The 21,193-nt window shown below is 42.1% G+C and overlaps 1 protein-coding gene across 2 annotated transcripts in view; it reads right to left on the bottom strand.

Annotated features, from left to right (window-relative positions):
* Positions 1–21,193, bottom strand: part of SLC2A12 (solute carrier family 2 member 12) — a 75,844-nt gene that overhangs the window by 7,708 nt on the left and 46,943 nt on the right. For both annotated transcript variants that reach the window (XM_027551612.1, XM_027551611.1), the window contains exons 4-5: positions 14,687–14,809; positions 10,544–10,676 (exon numbers count right to left, since the gene is read on the bottom strand). In XM_027551612.1, the coding sequence (XP_027407413.1) occupies positions 10,544–10,676; positions 14,687–14,809 (256 nt within the window). The remainder of the gene's footprint in view (positions 1–10,543; positions 10,677–14,686; positions 14,810–21,193) is intronic.

Below are 21,193 nucleotides of genomic sequence, written 5' to 3' on the forward strand. Positions count from 1 at the left end.
ACAAAGGAGACCAGGGAGTCACTGATGAGGGAGGAAAACCAAGAAAGTACAATATTCTAGAAGATAAGTAGAAGAAAAAGTGTTTAAAGATGGGAGCATGGAGAACTGGGCACATACTGCTAGAGTCACATAACGGGAACGTAACAGGTTTGGTAACAGCAGAAGTCATGGGGAGTAAGAAAGCAGGAAAGAAAACCTGAGTGGGGTGAGTTCAATACTGAATGAGAGGTGATGGTGTGGAGACAGCAAACAAAATACTCTGTAACTGAATAGTGAGAGCAAGGAGTGGGTGGTACCTGAGGGGAATTTGAGACTTGAGGTCTAGGGAGGTATTTTGTTTAGGATGGGAAGTACTGTAGCTGTGTGTGTGTATGTAGTGATAATCCCATGCTGCTAAGTCCCTTCAGTCGTGTCTGACTCTGTGCGACCCCATAGACGGCAGCCCACCAGGCTCCCCCGTCCCTGGGATTCTCCAGGTGAGAACACTGGAGTAGGTTGCCATTTCCTTCTCCAGTGCATGAAAGTGAAAGTGAAGTCGCTCAGTCATGTCCGACTCCTAGCGACCCCATGGACTGCAGCCTACCAGGCTCCTCCGTCCATGAGATTTTCCAGGCAAGAGTACTGGAGTGGGGTGCCATCACCTTCTCCAGATAATCCCATAGAAAGGGGAAATTGATGACATACTCAGGACAAATGGAAGAATTGGCCTTTATACCAAGACGCAGAAAACGGGCATAGATGTAGGTAGTTTAGTAGATGGCATAGAGCATGAGGTGGGCTCTTTATTTCTCTCTCTCTCTCTTTTTGCGTGTGTGTGAACTAAAAAGCCAAGACCATCAGCAGGGGGTGAGGAAGTGGGACGGAATGCTGGAGGTTTGAGAGGTGACAGAGTGTGAGGTTGCCATCTAGGACAGTAGAAGACCAACTCCGGAAGGACATTCCTGGAAACCTACTTGAGATTTACGTTCAGCAATTCAAAACTGAACTTACCTAGCACAGTTGGCTATTTTCTCCAGCCATGTGTAGTTCCTTGGATGCAGGGAAAAAACAGGCTAAGAACAGACTTAATCACATTTGCCTGATTAAGAATAGACTTAACTAAGATTTGCCTGAACAATGAAGGGAGAGGGGACAAGGTAAAGGGAGGGGTGGTGCATGGAATCTAACGTAAGAAAGGAAGTGGACGATGACTCTTCAGTGGATTCCCAGTCCTGGCAGGTGTTTGAGAGAGTGAGCTGAAATGCAGAGTGGTCCAAGGGTGCGTGGGAGGCTTATGAAAGGAGTGGTGATGGGTTAAGACAGTCAAGACCGTGATCATCTTGTTTGTTCCCATTCCCAGCAAAACTGGACTGTAGCTGATGTCTTCACAAACTTCCACTCTCAAGCCTCCTCGGTCCCTTCTGTCCTCCCAATCCCACTGAGACTGTACCCAACAACCTGTAGTCACCACCCACCTTTGTACTTGGCCACTCTGCAGCATTTAACATCATTTGGTGCCACCTTCCCACAACACTCCTTCTGGCTTCAGTGATTCCATATTTTCCGGGCTCCTCTCCAACCCTACTGTTGGCTCCTTTTCAGTGCTTTCCATGCTCACTCTCCCCTGCTTGTTCTCTGAATGTTGGCATAAACTAGGGCTTGGTCCTGGATCTCATTCTCTTTGCTCTGCTCTCTGACTAGATGATCTCATCTGGTTCCATAACCTACATACCATTTACTCCCAAATCTGACCCAGACTCTGAATGTCTCCAGAATCTCATGTATCCAGCTGCCAATGAATACACATCCATCTGATGTCAAATGGACATCTCTGAAATCTTTCCAGCTCTGAAACCAAGTTCTCTTTCAGGCTCCCCAATTTTACCATCCATGCAGCTTCTCAAGCTAAAAATTTAGTTATTATCCTGACTATTTCATTGCTGTGGTTTAGTTGCTCAGTCATGTCCAACTCTTTTGCAACTTCATGGACTGTAGCTGCCAGGGTCCTCCGTCCGTGGGATTTCCCAGGTAAGAATAGTCGAGTGGGTTGCCATTTCCTTCTCCAGGGGATCTGGCCAGCCCAGGGATTGAACCCACATCTCCTGCATTGCAGGCGGATTCTTTTACTGCCCAGCCACTGGAGAAGCCCCACTACTCCATTACCTTACTCCTATATTGAATTCATTCATTCATCCATTCATTTTCAATAATGTGCTTCAATTATATGCAAAGAAATTATTCCAGGTGCTGGGAAACTACAGTGAACTAAGTATACAAAAACTAGGGCAGAGACCCTGAGTCTTGACCATTTCCTGGTGTGTTTGGGATACAGCAGAATGACCTATACAGCTGGTAAGAGTGAGAGTGGGGAAGAGTGGTAGGATATGTAGACCTGCATGGGCCTGAATACACATTGGAAGGACTGAAGTTGAAGCTGAAGCTCCAATACTTTGGCTACCTGATGCGAAGAGCTGACTCGTTGGAAAAGACCCTGAGGCTGGGAAAGATTGAAGGCAGGAGGAGAAGGGGATGATAGAGAACGGGATGGTTGGATGGCATCACCAATTCAATGGACGTGAATTTGAGCAAACTCCGGGAGATGGTAAGGCACAGGGAGGCTGGGTGTGCTGCAGCTCGTGGGGTTGCAGAGTCAGATGTGACTTGGCAACTGAAGAACATGGGCCATCAAAGCTGCTGGAAGAGTTGAGCAAAGCAATGGCTTGATCACATTTAAAGGGGTCACTGGTTGCTATGCTGAAAACACTGGAGGGGATGGAGTCTGAAAACAGGACCAGTTAGGTGGGTCTCCGGTGGCTCAGTGGAATACACCTGCAATGCAGGAGATGAAGGCAGATGTGGGTTCAATCCCCAGGTTGGGAAGATCCCCTGGAGGAGGGCATGGCAATCCACTCCAGTATTCTTGCCTGGAGAATCCCAATGGACAGAGGAGCCTGGTGGGCTATAGTCCATAGGGTTTCAGAGAGTTGGACATGACTGAAGAGAATGAGCATGCACAGATGGTTACTACAGTAATACAGGAGAGAGCATAGTGACTCAGATCAAAGAAAGAACAGTGAAGATGGCCAGGTTCTAGATGTATTTTGAAATAAGAACCAACACTATATTCTGAAAGATTGAACATGGAGTGGGAGGGAAGGAGAGGGAAGACTCGAAGGTCTGTGACCAGAGCAAGTAGAAGGATAAGGTTGACCTCAAGTGAGGTGGATGTCTGTGAGTGGAGTAGGTTTGGGGGGCATTGGGGTTGAATTTAGATCATGCTCAGTTTGAAAGATTTGTTAGACATTTGAAAAAAGGTGTAGAGCAAAGAGTTGAATAAACAAGACTTGAATTCAGGGAAGATATTGAAGCTAGAGGTATAAATGTTGAAATCAGTGGCATATGGATAGTATAAGCACCATGGCTTTAAGATCAATGAGCCAGTGAGGGAGAGAGGTGATCAGAGGATGAAGCCCCAGGGCACGCCAACTTTAAGACAGTGAAACATGAGATGGATCCAGCAGAGGATGCTGAGAAGGAGCGAGTGGCAGAAGACAACCAGGAGGTTGGTCCCTGAAGGCAGTGAAGCAAGGGTCTTGGAAAGAAGGACACGCTCACCCCAGTCCATGCTGGCAATGGTCACTATCCCAGCCATTAAGATGCTGACTGAGAACGGACTGCTGGGTTTAGCAATGCGGAGTAACCTGGATGTTAAAAGGAACAATGTCAGTGGAGTAGTGGCCACAAAAGTCTGCTCACTGGAGCAGGTTCATGAGAGAATAGGAAGAGAGGAATTGCTGACAGGGAATAGAGACAACTCTGGAAGAACTTTGCTACAAATAATGGCAAAGAAAACATGAAAATAAATGACAGCAGAGCAAAACCTAGAGAGGAAAATGGGACCAAAAGACTTTTTTGTTTAAGATAGGGGAAAAAATCACATAAGATCTTTCTGCTGATGAGAAGGAAAGATCCAGGAGAGAAGGGAGATATGGATGGGGTGGACCAGGAGTACTGCTGGGGAATTTTCTGGAAAAGGGAAGGGAAGAGGGTGTGAAGTGGTCACCTTCATGTAGCAATAAGTTAAAGGTAGAACCTAGAGGGACGGTACTATATTTCAATACAGACACTGAGATGAGGGTGAGGCGGAAGGTTAGGGAAGTTTCCTTTCTGATTGTGTTCATTTCTTCCGTGAAGTCAGAAGTAGAGGCTTCCCAGGTGGCTCAGTGGTAGAGAATCCGCCTGCCAATGCAGGAGACACAAGAGACTTGGGTTCAATCCCTGGGTCAGGAAGATCCCCTGGAGAAGGAAACGGCAACCCACTCCAGTTTTCTTGCCTGGAGAACTCCATGGAGAGAGGAGCCTTGTGGACTACAGCCCGTGGGGTCACAAAACAGTCATACACAACTGAGTGAATGGGCACGCATGCCTCCATGGAGTCAGAAGCAAGGCTGTCAGCAGGAATGAGGAGGGCTAAGGAGGTGGGCTTTCCTCATAGCTCAGTCGTAAAGAATCTTCCTGCAATGCAAGAGACCCAGGTTCAATTCCTGGGTCAGGAATATCCCCTGGAGAAGGAAATGGCAACCCACTCCAGTATTTTTGTCCAGAATCCCATGGATAGAGGAGCCTGACAGGCTACAGTCCATGGGGTCACAAGAGTTGGACATGACTTAGGGACTAAACCACCACCACCAAGGAGGTGGGAAGTTCCCAGAGAGAGGAGTTGGTGTTGAGCAGTTGTCCAGGAGAGGCAGTTCATAGACAATGGACGTGGGCAATGGCCGGGCAGCATGGGAGGGGCCCTGGAGGTATGAGGGGGATTGAACCTGGGGCCCAGCCCTGTTCTCGTGTGCTTTCTCTGCCCTGTGCAGCTGTGTGCCTGCAGACACTAGCTCGGCACACCTTAAAGTAAATCAGGTCACGTCACTTCCCTGCTTAAAGTACTTTTGTAGCTTCCCATTGCACTTAGAATGAAATCCACACTCAGTCACATCCATTTCCACTGACTTTCTCACTGAATCTCAAAGATTGCAGCCTCCTCCTGGGCATCTTTCAGTTCTTAGAACAGGTCAAGAATGTTACTGTAGCCTTTGCACTAGTATTCTCTCTGCATGAATTTTCTTTCCCTCTCTCTTTGCAGGACTGACTATAAGCACTCAGTTTTTATCTAAAATGTTATCTTTCAGGATATCTTCTCAGATCACCAATTCAAAGTACCCACCCAACACACACACACACACACATTTACTATCTTAATTCTTACGGCACTTTGCTCACTGATGAATGTTATAGCACTTAGAGCAGTGTGTGGCATGGAACAGATGCTCGGTAAATATTCAGAGAATAAATGAATTTGTGTGAATGAATGAAGGAATGGCCACATAAAATTAGCTGCTAAAAGTGAAAAATAATCTAAGCCTCAGAGCTAAAATATTTACAAAACATTAACTTGTGTTTCTCTAATTGCTTCCACTTAAATCGAGGAAAAGAATGAAAGTCACAGCTGAAATAGCACACATGGCAAGTGTCCCATTTTGTGTTTGTAGCTGGCAGGGCACGAGTTCAAAATAAAATCCTTTCAAATTACATTATTAGTGAGATCTTTTCTGACCTCTCCGCTGAGTCATTGTTTATCTTACAAAAAATTTAACAACTTTGGAAGAAGATGTGTTTTCTCAGTCTTGTAGAAACAGAAGGAAAAGAAGCCAGCTCTAAATATGAGAAACGAAAATATTAAGTGGAATGGAGTATCAAATTTGAAGTTAATTCGATGTTATAAGTAGTTTCCTTTCTTGCTTAGAAAATCACTGGACATAACATCTGAACTCTGTGTTTCCCTGGTAACAAAAGTTGATTCTTTGTTTCACCAACTTCTAAGTTCAGAAAGACTTTCTTAGCTCAGCTGTGGCCTTCCTCCATCTTCAAGTTTTCTTCAACTTTCATGTCCTCTCAAGTTCCCTGGGGCTTTCTGCCACCCCATATTCACTTAGCTAGTTCAATACATTTTCAATAAAATTATGTATTTTACTTCTAGTTTTGTCTCCACCATTTCCCTCCAGGGAACCTTGTTTAACACCCATACTTCATACATAACTTTGGTCAATTTACACCATTCAGGCTGCTTACTTCTTAATTTTTAAAGCATTGGCCAATCTGCTGCTTCAAGCTAAGACTTGTCCCAGGTTCTTTGGTGTTGTAGAAATCAGTTAACCAAGATTTCTGAAAGCAACTGTTTCCTTTCTGCCCTCAGGTGCTGGGCTTCTCTGCAAGAATGCAACCCAGGTAGATACTGCTGCTTGCTGCTGCTAGAAATGAATTCAAAATGCAGAACTGTTTTGCCAACTCATCTTTCATAATTCACACCTGTGCCATTATCTGTTTCTGTTCTACATCAACCTCCTGGCACAAGAAGAGTCTGCCTTTGGCTTTTGGATCTCTCCTAATTTGCGATGTAAAACTTTCTTGGAGAGGGTATGGATTTAAGTTTGAGTAATTGTTTGACTCAAAAGGAACAGAAATGTGATTCTTTCAAAAACATTTCATAATGCAGAGTTTTGCTAATTTAGACGAATTTCTTCCCTACCCTCAATTCTAATGCATACGTTTTGTTGAATTTTAGCCACCCAAATCACTATGTTCTTACGAATGCCTTATTCTGAAGGTCTACTGGATAGGAAGACTGGCTTTTCTTAAGTTTTGTCTTCAAATTTTCATTTGGTTTGAAGTTTGATACATTCTGACAGTCCCATATGAAAAAGAAAGATCTAAAAGTTTCTTAACTTTAATTCATTGAGAACATTCTGCTTTCAGACTTTTTAAAAGAGAGTGCAATAATGAGTGATGCATAGTCTTGTTCAGTTCATTCATTACTGCTTTCTCCCTACTTCAATTTTTTAAATTAATACTGCTCACCAGAATGGTAACGAACCCTTACCTTTAAAGGAATTCTCTTCCCCAATACATGTGACCTTCCTTTGCACTTGCCAACACAGTGTATTGCGATGGTCTGTTTTCTGGTCTGCCTCTTCAAATAAGGAAGTTATGAACTCTGGATACCTTCAGTTCTTTCCTAATACAGTGTCTAGTCCCTAGTAGATCATCAACAAAGAGCTGAATGAGTAATCTCTGCAGTTGTGGGAAGGGAGCAGTATGGTGAAGCCCATTCATCTCCCTTTTCTGAACACATACCTCTTTCTCCTCTATGACTGTTAGGTCATAGATTAAATCTCATCCTATGATCCACAGATCAAAACCTGTTATGATTTGTATTGTTGCCTGCAATCTAATACCCACATACAGTGAATTCAGCATTGGATCGACAGACCACATGGTGGATGTTTTTCAGTCATCCACTAGGAATCAGTTTTAATCTAGGCACTGTAGACGTTACATAAGAAAGATAATGGGTCAAGACCATCCCTGGAAACCAAAATTTTATAAAGTACTTAAGGAAGTGAAACCACAAGAATTTTAGCTAGGGCAACATAAAAAGAAACTAGGACTAGAAAATCTTGAAGATCCAGGAGAAAGGAATACTATCCAGGGCTAGGGTTACTCAAGGCTTTGAAGATGAAGATTTGGCCTTAAGGCAAAAGGATGTATGGCTAAGATATCAAAGATAACTATCATGTAGGAGTAGAAGGAGAAAGAAGGAATTAAGAGTTGATGAAGTAGGAGAAGAAGCCCCAGGGGGAAAAAGTGTTTCTTAGGAGGTAAAAGGGTTTCCCAGGTGGCATTAGTGGTAAAGAATCCACTTGCAATGCAGGAGAAGTAAGAGATGCGGGTTCGATCTCTGGGTTGGGAAGATCCCTTGGAGACTGAAATGGCATCCCACTCCAGTATTCTTGCTTAGAGAATCCCTTGGACAGAGGAGCCTGGCGGGCTACAGTCCATAGTGTTGCAAAGTGTTGGACATGACTGAAGTGACTTAGCATGCATGCAAGAGGTAAAAGACTTTCAAGAAACAGTAGGGGTGGGACTTCCATCACAGTCCAAAGTAGCAAAGACTCTGAGCTCCCAATGCAGGAGGCCTGGGTTCATTCCCTGCTCAGGGAACTAGTGGAGAAGGCAATGGCACCCCACTCCAGTACTCTTGCTTGGAAAATCCCATGGACAGAGGAGCCTAGTAGGCTGCAGTTCATGAGGTCGCTAAGAGTTGGACACGACTGAGTGATTTCACTTTAACTTTTCACTTTCATGCATTGGAGAAGGAAATGGCAACCCCCTCCAGTATTCTTGCCTGGAGAATCCCAGGGACATGGGAGCCTGGTGGGCTGCCGTCTATGGGGTCGCACAGAGTTGGACACTACTTCTCACCAAGAAATGACTTAGCAGCAGCAGCAGCAGGGAACTAGATCCCACATGCTTCAATTAAGGCCTGGTGCAGCCAAATAAATAAATGACTTAAAAAAAAAAAAAGAAAGAATAGATGTGATAGGTTAAATGTGACAAACAAACAAAAGACCTTTGCCCTTCATTTCATCAAGACATAAGTCACTCTCTATGTGAATCTGGGCTGGCCTTAGGACTTGTACTGACAATAGAAATTGATGAAAGTGATGTAGCGGGACTTCCAGAATGGAAACCTCACGGAACCTTGCAGCTTCTGCCTCCACTACCTGGGAATGCTGCCCAGAGTCTGACAGGTGAGGAAGCCACATTAGCCTCATGGAGGATGAGGCCACCCAAAGAGAACTGAAACTCCCCTCTATGTCAGCATCTTCCACCAGCTGCCCTTCCTGCTGATGCTGGAGTCACGTGACTGAGCTCAGGTGAAATGAGCAGGGGCCCCACCCAGCCAAACCAAAGAATCATGGGAAATAGCAACTAGTGTATTTCAATCCACTACATCTGGGGAGAAGGTTTTATATCTAAACAGACCACTGATGTGAAACAAGCTCTTAGGAAAGGATGAGAAGTAAAGGGTGACCAACAGAGGTGGATGTCAACAGGGTCCTGGCATCTCAGTTCTGGAAAAGGCCTGCCTCTGTCAGACATGTTTTCAGTCTACAGATGAATGCGTTATTAAGGTCTGAAGATATTCCTTATGTAAATCATGTATGTGTAATTAATTGTCTTGTTCAGATTCTGCGCTCACCAAGAAATCCAATTGTTTGACTTTAACTTGTATAGAGCCAGACAATGCTCTGACCAGGCCAAGGGGATATCTGGCTTTCATGACAACTATATATATACATATTTTTTTTGTAAGTGAATAATTTTCATTTTCATTGAATACTTATAAAATAAGGCCTTATCTGCATCAAAAATTAGCCTTACAGTTGATATTTATGCTGAATTAAGAGAAAAGTTTTTCTGCTTACTAAAAGGAAATGTCTTTAAAATGTAAGCCTTTTTATGTTTGTTTGTTTTTGGCTGCCCCACTCAGCTTATGAGATCTTAGTTCTCCAATCAGGGATTGAGCCCAGGCCCTGGCAGTGAGAGCACCGAGTCCTAATTACTGAAGGACCAGATAATTACTTGTAAAACAAAAATAAAAGCCAAAAAAATAAATAAATAAAGTATATAAAGTACAAAGTAAAAATCGTCCATACTCCTACTTCCTTTGTACCCTAATAATAATAATAACAAATAATTATTATATAATACTTTTAAACCAGGATTAAAAACTCGGTCTATATATTTGCACACATGTACCTGTCAGTGGATGTCAGTTCAGCCCTCAGGTTTATTCTTCCTTCAGACAAAAGCTGAAGAATCACTGTGCTTACAAATTTCTTTAGCCATCATAACATTTCTCTCTAGTGTACTGGAAGTATTTTTAGAAGAAAATCAAACTGTAAATATATATTTTCCTCCTGTCATGTTACAGCCTAAGCACAAGTATTCCTGTATTTCAAGTAGAATGATTAAAAGCTAGGAAGAGCAGCAAGTTCCCTTTCATCCCTGACCTCTGTGCACTGATCACCTCCTCCCGCAGACCAGTTTCATCACTCAGAGTTGTGAGTTCTGTTCCTAAAGAAAACAGGGGTTTTCTGCAGCCCACTGCTGTGTTGAATTGTTTAAGCAATCTCTCCATGTGAGTTTTATTTAACCTTTGTTCTAATTGCCTATTCATTAGGAAACTCTTCATCTTGCATAACATACTTTGTGCCATATTTGGAATAATTCTAGACATTTAAGCCCAAGAGTTTTCCTGGTAATCTTAGCCTTAATGGGTGTTTAGAACTTCAAGAAACCTACCAGTGTGATACAGAAGGCTGAAGCCCACTATTTTAGCACAGGGTGAGCATGTCATTCTGGGACCAATCTGAAACCCCCAAGCAAAAAAACCACTCCTGTGAGGGGAGGCACAGAGACGGGAGAGGTTCTTCAATCATTACTGAAAAGAGCTTTGGAAGACTAAAAAACCATGCTTATTCTAAATTCTTAGGTGAATTATGCAAATTAAACACATAGCAGAGAAACTAGAATTATTTTTTGAGATATGGTTCCCCACCAAAGCATATATCCTAAAATAATTTCAGATATTATCATTTCATTGTATATAAAAGCTGAATTTTTGAGCTAAGAGTGCTGTTCAGAGAGCAACGCACACAATACTCACTCTTTTGCCAGCTCCACTGATATTTGTTCCAAAGAGCATCCCTTTGTTTCAGGTATAAACACAATAACAAAAACCAGGGATGCTAGACTCATAACTGTATATATAAAGCACACCCACGGCAGGCCAATGAGATCTGGGGGAGACAAAAGAAACTAGTTAGAGATGCATTTTGTGTGGCTTCCATCCTATTTGTGGATAGATGCTTCTTAGGACACATATAAAAACATATGTATTTTCAAACATGCCAGTAGTAGCCAGAGAAATAGCAATCACAAATTAAAAATATAGCCAGCATCTGAAAGGTTCATTTTCACAAACAACCCCAGCTCTCTCTGGTGAAGTGAATAACAGTCTTGTAAGGATCACAATTTAAACTCAATGCCATTTTCTTGGTGAACATACTTTTTGTTTTCAAAATGGTAATAGACATGTTCGTTGCAAAACAAACAAAAAGAACCTCGAATAACACAGAAACACATAAAGCAGAAAGTAGGCACTCTCCTCTCTCCTCACCCCCTACAGTTCCTCTCTCGGGAATCACTGCCATGGCAGTTTGGTTTCTATTTGGTCGACATTTGTAAAGACATTTATACAAATGGACTCTTCTTGGAATGAGCTCCCCCTTCTTTACTCTGACTTGAATAAATCACTTCATGTTGGCAGCATTTCATCATTTTAGTAGCTGGCACTGTATTTGCAATGCTGCTTCCTGGATTCAGAGGGAAAAAAAGTGATAATGGTTTGAATGAAGGATATTAACTTGCTAAGAAGCATCAGGAAGAAGCAGGATCCTCCAGGTTTTGATGGATCTTATCTGCTAACCTAGTGTTTCCTCTGACGGCTTCTTGCCAGAGGTACTGTCCCTTTGTAGTACTGACCAAGGTCAAGGTAAGGTAGCTAGTGAGAGGCGGCCCCCAATGCACTTGAGTCTGACCTTGTATTGCGGCATCCTGTGCACAACAGAAAGTCCAGTGTAGCCAGGAGCCGAGACGAGGAGCCTGGCTCAGACCAGCCACAGACTGAAACAGTGCAAATAGCCCTTGGAGTGGCCACAAATCACAGCTAGTCAGTCAGGAACACTGACTGAGCAATTATGCAAGAAGGCAGTTTGGTAAATGCAGAGTGGAAGGATCTACACATATTAAGCACTTGTAGGCCAGCTGTGCTGAGGAGGGTTCAAGAGGCAAAAAAGACCAGCACTGCAGTTCTCCTGGCAATTTTAATTAAAGTCTGCTCTCTCTTGCCTTTCTTGCTCCTGATGCATGGTTTCCCCCAAGCGAATACTTAATAAAGAGTTTAAAGATTTGGTCCTCCTTCCCTCTCTGGAGCATAAAATCAGAAATGTAGAAGGTGGTGGTTGGGGAAAGCTCATCTCATCAAACTTGTCCCCTTTTCTGTCTGAGTACTTACAGTGACAGGGAGCTCACCACTTACAAAGATGTACACTTCATTGTGAATCAGCCCTGTCTGTTCAAACATACTTCTCACTCATTTCTAAAGCCAAGTCTCCCTTCTGGGAATTTGGGTTCAGAGGCTCTGTTTTGTTCTCTGCATCAACCTTCTCATTCCTTCTTCAAGACATGCCGCAAATATTTGAATGCACCTCCATCCCTTCCTGAGCATCCTCTTGTCCAAGTCAAACACCCCGAGTTCCTGCAACTGTTCTTCACAGACCATAGGTCATGTGCCCATGTCACCCAGGGTGCCCTCCTTGGGGGACACACTGAAACTCTCTAAAAATATTTTACTCAGAGCTGAAAGCAGTACCCAGCTGTATTATGACCACAGGAGGGTATGTCTGTGTCTCCAGAACATTCTTCTTTTATTGGTACAGCTGACATTACACTAAAAGTCAGTGCCCAAGGGCTTGCTGTCAAGCTGAACCCTTATATCTTTTACTTGGAAAACTGATTTTTGAAAAGAAGTATAGAATTTCAAACTTAGTCCAATGAAATATCATCTACAGGTCTGAGATCATACCAGGATTTTTTTTTAATAAATGAATATGCTTTCCAAACATTTGTTCTAAAAGTCCACTCAGAACTTGAGTCTTCATCAGCTCATCCTGTATATTAGCCATCCTTCCCAGAGATTTGTATCATCTTTACTTGTCCTCCATCATTTCCATTCTTTCTTTTATATTTCTCTTTCTCTATATAAATGTCGTGTAAGTGTGTGTGTGTGTGTGTGTGAGAGACAGAGAGAGAGAGAAGGTGAAGGGCATGGATCTATGTGTGTGATCTCAGCAGGAGATGTATGGCTGGTGCAAATGACCAGTTCCTTTGTTTCATCTTGGGCTATTTCCAAAAATGTGGGACATAAATATTTAAAAATTTTATTAAAAACACAAGCTAAGTTTAATTAATAACTCCAAAAGTTCACTTCCAAAAGTAGATGTACTAAAAAAGAAAAAAGAAAGTGGTCAACAAGATTCAGAAGTACATGAGTTCAAAGACTCTTGTTTTTCCCTCTAGATATATATTTTTTTGAGTATACATCCCCTGGAAAAGAAAATGGCAACCCATTTCAATATTCTCACCCAGAAAATCCCATGGACAAAGGAGCCTGGTGGGCTACAATCCATGGAGTCGCAAAGAGTCAGACATGACTGAGAGACTAAGTATGCACGCATGAACCACTTCTGAAAATGTATATATTATCTCTATATTATGTATATATATATATACACACTATTTAAAATTTATGTATTTTATATATATATATGCATATAAAATAAAGAAAACTCAACTCATTAGTTTTTGAGGATGCTGGGGAACCACCTTATTATTTTGAAAACTAGAAAATAAAGAGAAAGTTTCAAACACTAATCTTGCTAGTATATGAATCTAGTATATGATCCATACTTCAGGGCAGGCAAACAACTAATGAGAAGAATTTTCTCCTTAGAGAAATACTGCTGATAAAAATTCAGTTGTTGTTAAGTTGCTCAGTTGTATCTGACTCTTTGTGACCCCATGGACTGCAGCACACCAGGCTTCCCTGTCCTTCATCATCATCTCCCAGAGTTTGCTCAAACTCATATCCATTGAGTCAATGATACTATTCAGTGATCTCATCCTCTGTCGCCCCTTTCTCTTCCTGTCCTCAATCTTTCCTAGCATCAGGGTCTTTTAGGGATAATGGAAGGAAAATAATGGATCTGGGCAATGATCCTCAAAGGTGCAGACACGACAAGGTGGGAGACAAACAGACAGGACATGCCTCTAATAGCAGGACACACGCCATCACCTGGGAAGAGGTTTGCAAATAAACAAGAAAAGCTAAATCTTTTCTAGCCTCTACAGATAAATAGGCTTCTCAGGTGGCTCTAGGGGTAAAGAATCACCTGCCAATGCAGGAGACGCAAAAGACTCGGATTAGATCCCTGGGTTGGGAAGATCCCCTGGAAAAGGAAATGGTAACCCACTCCAGCATTCTTGCCTGTAAGATCCCATGAACAGAGGTGCCTGGCAGGCTCCAGTCCATGGGGTCACAAAGAGTCAGACATGACTGAGTGACTGAGCACTCACAGATAAATAGCAGTTTATAGGAAAAACACAAAGGACAGGAGGTCATATGATATGACTACAATGAGCAAAACCAGCCTGGGAAAAAGTCTATGAAACAAATGACCCAGCTTCTTTATTAAAAATATAAAGTGTGTGGAGGGAAGAAACATAGAGTTGAAACCTGTAAATTATGAGACATACCAATCAATTGTAAATCAGTTATTTGAACTGTGATTCAAATAAGGTATAAAAAATAATTATAAAACAATTGAAAGGATGTGAACCCAGACTGGATACTTGATACCAAGGGATTATTAGTAGTATTTTTTTTAGGGGTGAAAATGCTATGTAGTCACAGTATTTAAATGTCTTATCTTTTAGAGGTCTCTGTTGAAACTTTAGAGATGTGTTTGGAACATGACTTAAGGTAATTTGTGGGCAGAACAAGTGGGGTCATGACTGAATTAAGGATTGATAATTGTTTAAATTGGGTGGTGGGTACACCAGGTTCACGGCCATCCTCTTTACTTTTGAGTGTTTGAAAATGTTGACAAGAAAGTGTTTTTCAGGTGATGTACTTCCCTAACACCTGTCCTAAGAGCATAAAAGGCCTTAGGGAAAAGCAAGTTCTTACCCGTCACCGTCAAAAATGTCAGAGAGATGAGGAGATTGATGCCCCAGTTCATGCTGGAAGTTAGAGCCATGGCACGTCCTCGAATTCCTCCGGGAAAAATCTCGCTCAGCACCAACCAGGGCACTGGAAGAAAGGGAAGAGTGGACGGGGAACAGCAAAATGATGGAAAATCCACTGAAGCTGACAGCCAGCTCACTGACCTCTGCCCCACTGACCTCTGCGAGATTTGTGGTTGCAGGGCCGTGTCCTTCTACATGAGGAAGGAGGAGGGATGTGCTTTCTTCTCTCTCCAGTCAAGTGAGAAACTGAGGGAGCTTGACAAGGGCCCCTGGAAGTAGGGGGAGCAACATAAAGGGCTGGGGCAGGTGACACTGGCTGAGAACTGCAAAGGGGAAGCGCGGCGGCTGGGGCCGCCTGCCCATGACAGGAGGCAGCTCTGAGGCTCTGCCAAGCACAGAGCCTCAGTGCCAGACGCTGGATCTCCCCACTGTCCTCTGGGCCCTATCCTGTAATCTCCTCTGCCCCTAACCTTGGAGAAGTCCACCATCACAGCTACGGAGTGGGTAGGAGACAGAGCCAGGAGAGTGGAAGAGGAGACTGGCTCCTCTCCCTTCCCCCACTCGGGCTTCCCGGCCTGTGGCAAGCTGGGTGGAGAGAAGCTCTCAATTAAACAGAGCTGTAGGATTTGATTTTATATCAAATATTTGACTTTCTGAAAGGAGACTCTTCTTGGCACAAGAACTGATCCGAGGACTTTTTTGTGATCTGAGAGTGACACAGACCACTATAGGACCTGCCTGATGGGATTACTTGACTTCTGCTCACAGCCTGTCAAAAACAGTTTGCCTAATAGCTACAAGTTCTTTCAATGGACTCAGCCCTTTACAAACCTTGTTGTCATTGTATCCTCGCTGAATCCCTCCTCATTAGGGACTAACATTACTCTTCCCCTCTTTTAAAGTAAAGGAAAGTGAAAGTGAAGTCTCTCAGTTGTCCGACTATTTGTGACCCCATAGACTGTAGCCTACCAGGCTCCTCCCTCCATGGGATTCTCCAGGCAAGAGTACTGGACTGGGTTGCCATTTCCTTCTCGACCCAGGGATCGAACCCGGGTCTCCTGCATTCCAGGCAGATGCTTTAACCTCTGAGCCACCAGGGACGCCAAAAAGTAGAGGAAACTGAGGTTGAAAGGAGTTCATAATTTGCCAAGGTCCCAACACTGGCTTCCCAGGTGGCGCTAGTGGTAAAGAATTCCCCTGTCAATGCAGGAGACATAAGAGATGCAGGTTTGATCCCTGGATCGGAAAGATCCCCTGGAGGAGGGCATGCAACCCACTCCAGTGTTATTGCCTGGAAAATTCCACGGGTAGAGGAGCCAGGCGGGCTCCATGGGGTCACAATGAGTTGGACATGACTGAGCGACTAAACACTAACAGAGCTCGGAGGGGGCATGGAGCCCGACCATCTCTGGATCTCACACTTTTTCATCTCGGTGCGCTCTTGGGAGTGGCTCAATAAAGATTTGTTAATGAGCATGTAGATAAGGAGTATAAGCACTTCTGATGCTGAGGAAAGAAGGGCTTAGGAGCTGCCCCAGCCCTGGCTCAGTGCTGGCCAAGTCACCTTGTGTTGCAAACCCAGTGTTTATACCCAGCCCAGCTGCGTCCTCCTACCCCGGAGGAGGAAGAAACAAGAGGCTGAGGAGGGCCCCCCTTGACCAGCAACCACTCGGGCTGCCTGTGCCAGAATCGTGGGGCTGTCACCTCGGTCTCTGACGGAAAATTTACCTCTCGTAGCAGGATCATGCTCTGTAGAGAGAACATCTGCTCAAAGTAAATTTGCTGTTTCAAAGAAAAATATTTAAATTACAGAAGAGGGCTGCAAACACATTTTTTTCCCCTTGATTATTTGCTCCAAGTGAATCTACATACAGTTACCTTGAGGGTATGGAAGAGAATCGCAAGCAAAGGAACATGATTATTGTTCTAATTAATAAGGAATTCCAAAATAGCACTCCAGAGCCCTCCCCTCCACTCTGTGCCCCAAAGTCCTTCACCAGATTCCTGCAGATTATATCCTTGGAGACCAGTGCAAAGATCAGGTAACCTTGCCCTGAGCTTTGCAGACTGAGGATCTGGCTCTGAGAAGAGTGATAGCTGCGTAATTTTGGTGAAGCCTTTGTAACAAGGCTGTCCTTGAGCAAATACAAGATAAAAGTAAGTAAGTTCACTTTGTTGAAGACAAATCACCTATGCCAAAGACCAGTCCCCCCGGGCTCCTTCCTGCCATGGATATTTGATTCAGGTAGGAGTCCTGCTTTCGAACTGTGGTATTGGAGAAGACTCTTGAGAATCCCTTGGACTGCAAGGAGATCAAACCAGTTAATCCTAAAGGAAATCAACCCTGAATATTCATTGGAAGGACTGATGCTGAAGCTGAAACTCTAAAACTTTCGCCACCTGTTGCAAAGAGCCCACTCATTGGAAAAGACCCTGATGCTGGGAAACATTGAAGGCAGGAAGAAACAGGGATGACAGAGGATGAGATGGTTGGATGGCATCACCGACTCAATGGACATGAGTTTGAGCAAACTCCAGGAGATAGTGAAGGAAAGGGAAGCCTGGCGTGTTACAGTCCATGGGGTCTCAAAGGCTCTGACACAACTTAGCGACTGAACAACAACGACAATGTTAAAATAGCTTTAACAGATCTCAGAATCATAAAAAGTACAGGTTTTCAGATCCATAGAGAGTGAAATAAAAATGTGAAAGTGCCATTTGCAGCAAGATAGAACTTACTGAAAGGGTAAAGTCCCTCCATGGCAGTCTTAGGTGCAAGATGGTGCCACAATTTTATGTCTCCACACTCTCTGGAAAAGGGCTGTGAGTACCCAGAGCAGAGGGAATGGAGAAGCTGTTTCAAGTCATAAGTAAAGAGCAAAGAGGTATAAACTATCACAGGAATTTAATATATTGATATTTAATAATAGATGGAAGTTTTTTTTTTTTTTTTAATCCCAAATGTTTTTCCAATGAGAGAGCCTAATTTTTCACCACCAAAAATCAAGTTATTGCCACATGCCGCAGTAAAGTGGTGGCTCTCTCTGGAGTAGTCAGAGATATAATAATTCTTCCACAATGAGTACAGCCATTCACTGCAGGTGAGCAGGCCCTGCAACAATTCTCCTTGACATCTATTATTTCACCTTTTACCCTACTCTTCCAGGACCACCTCTGACATATGTGCCTCTATAAACGTCTGCGTGAGTCTTTAAAGTCTTTTCCAGGTTACAAGGATTGAGAAAACTTTGGACTTGCTGGGAGATGATTGTCCACAAATATTGAGACTCATATTTCACATGGTATTCAATCACCAAGGTTGTCTGTCAGAACAGGCCTGATCCAGATGAAATCTGTGGTGTTTATGGCTGCACAGAGTGCCATAAAACGACCATGAGGGACAAGCTCGTTGAAGTGGCTCTGTGTGCAGCAGAGGACACAAACTTGGATAAATAGAGCCAATCAGTGGAAACAGCTGAGCTCTGCCATGTCGGCAGCCATGCTTATCTCCCCCTCCTCCTATATTTCTGCCACTGCTGAACATTTTTTTCCACTGAGGCTGTCCTTTCTCTCCCTGTGCTTTCAGATGTAAACCCTGCAGCATTTCAGGCATGCTTTCCATTTGGCTTGAGCATTTCAGCCTCAGGTCTGAAAGACTCATGGAAGGCTTGAAACTCTTACCTTACCTTGAAACTCTTAGGGAACTCCTAGCAATTTGGAGGAAGTTCTACAGTTAAGCTGTAGAGTTCCCAACAACCTGATGGAGCCAGTGTCCTATACTTTGTAGGAGTGAAGCCAAATCCTACGGCTTTTACTGACTTTGCAGGCAATGTGCAGCAGACCCAAGCTCTCCTTTCACTGTAAAGAGGTACTTAAAATGTGGATTTGAAAGGGAGTATGCTCATTTCCTTCCAACTAGATGTTTAAATTATGATCTTATAAGTGCCTTGAGTGGGAAAATCTTGTCCTTTAAAAATATACTCCTCCATAAGCCACCATCAGGCTTCCCAGGTATCTCAGCTGGTAAAGGATTCTCTTGCAATGCATGAGACCCTGGTTCAATTCCTGGGTCAGGAAGTTCCACTAGTGAAGAGATAGGCTACCCACTCTAGTATTCTTGGGCTTCCCTGGTGATTCAGATGGTAAAGAATCCACTTGTAATGCAGGAGACCTGGGTTCGATCCCTGGGTTGGGAAGATCCCCTAGAGAAGGACATGACAACCCACTCTAATATTCTTGCCTGGAGAATCTCCATGGACAGAGAAGCCTGGCTGGCTACAGTCCATGGGGTAGCAAAGTGTCAGACATGACTGAGCGACTAAGCACAGCACAGCAAACCACCATCCGCAACATCAGCAATGATATTTTTACTTTATTTTTTGTATTTTCCCTTCTCTCAGTCTCTCTGAATTTTGCTCACTCCTGGCCGCTTTTAAAATAGATACTTTATTCAAGAATCTTAACAAACCAAGAAAAGCAATGAAATAAAGCCTCAATGTTCCCCAATCTTTCTATTTTAATGATTTCTAGTCAGAATCCATCAGAAATTATTTTCTAAAATATTTTAGGAGAAATTGGATTATGTGGATTAATTGGATTAAATTTTAAATCCTTAAAAAAATTCCAGAGTTAAAGATGGAACCCTATTGTGAGCAGGTACCAATTGGGAATAAGAACTGTGGCAGGGTCTCCAAGCTTTAATGCTTGTGTAGCCTTTAAAATAATTAGAAAAGCTAAGTACTTTCTTTCATTTATAAGTCAACATCTCACTTTTTTTTTTACCATAAATTTAAATGACAGCAAAATATGCAATTTCAATGATTATTTATTTATTTTTGATGGCATTTAAAATCTATGTTTATAATAGAGAATATTTATATCACTCAAATAGTTCCAGAGGAATTTAAATACCATCTCTATTTGATATTCATCTTCATCCATTTAAAAATATAGCAATATGGCATTTAATATAAAGTTTACATTTTTAAATAGATGAAATATTCTCAAGAATAATAAAAATTGATGGGGAGTTGAAAATTTTTTATAATAGCAGTGTCACTACATTCTTTAAATTAACAAAAAAAATTTGTTGTAATGATAAATCAGTTGATAACTTGATTAGCTCAGCCTATAGATTTGTTGAAAGAAAATTATTGGAAATATCTAAGCTTAAGAAGTATTATTGTATAGTCATTAGAGTCATTTTTCTAGTCCACACCTACACCAATATCTCAAACTGCCTTTTTGATTAGTGTTCCTCAGGTTTTTATAATTGGGGATATATTGTCATAATAAGATTTCTGGAAGGTAATAGATGTGCTTTCTTTTAAGTGGAAGAATAGTTTTTAGTGGGAAGATAAGGAAGAAGAAACTAGGAAACAGATTTTTCCTAAAGATCAAGAAATTGATTTCCTTTAATGAATCATTGAAGGAAGATTCCAGAAAGTAGCCCCCAGGAGTATGCTTATCCCAATTTGCAGATCACTGAACTAGAATTCAAAATGAAAAACAAAAAAAAGGGAAGGAGTTACAAAAAAGTAGTCCACTCTGGTTTACAGTATGATGTGAATGGAGTGCTTCACACGTAACATTTTATGTTGTACTTTTCTTGTGAATGATGCTTCAGTATTCATAATAAAAAATATAATGAAAAGTATTATAGTTTTTAATGTTGCAAGTGTTCTTTGGAAAAATGTTTAACATGTTCTGAAGAACAATAAAGTAACAAGCACATACTGTGCTTATTAAGATAGTGTTAAAATCTTTACTCTATTTCTTTAATGTTTTCAGTGTCTGATATTCATAATTTTTAAGGGCATGAGACAATGATCATAGTGCAGGTCAGAGAGGAAAGTTAAACACTAATGTATTATATTATGTGAAAAGTTGTTGATGGCAATGTAATAAATGGTGCAATTTCTCTGTGTTTAGCTGTGTTTGTGCTACAAAAATACAGTTTCAGACTCTTTGGTTCTTTTGGGAACCACTGTGCATCATCTAACTCCAAAGAGGAAAGTGAAATTTAATTAGCAAAGGGCATATATTTCTTTTCTTTAAGTTTTTCCTCTTTTGCTTGGATGCAAATTTAGTACAAAACCATTCAGATACTATTGTTGGTTTACTTTGCATTACTGTAATGACTAACACCAGAGGACCAAATAAATCACCACTTTAATCAAGTTAAATATCTTTTAACTTAATTATCTTGGGGGGAGGAGGAACAGTATTGGTATGAATTTTGAATAACTGAAACATAAAACTTGAAAGAAAAGACATATTTGGAAGATCTTAAAGGTAGACACACAACACAAACCCATTGGGTGAATATGATTGTATAATGGCTACATTTGATAATAAAATTCTCTGTTTAAAGAATAATAATTTAATCAATATACCTTTTCTCTAAAAGTATGTATTATTCCATAAGAATGGTAGGGAAAAGAAAAGA

The sequence above is a fragment of the Bos indicus x Bos taurus genome, chromosome 9 (genome assembly GCF_003369695.1).
Source record: "Bos indicus x Bos taurus breed Angus x Brahman F1 hybrid chromosome 9, Bos_hybrid_MaternalHap_v2.0, whole genome shotgun sequence".
In the NCBI taxonomy this organism is placed as follows: Eukaryota; Metazoa; Chordata; class Mammalia; order Artiodactyla; family Bovidae; genus Bos; species Bos indicus x Bos taurus.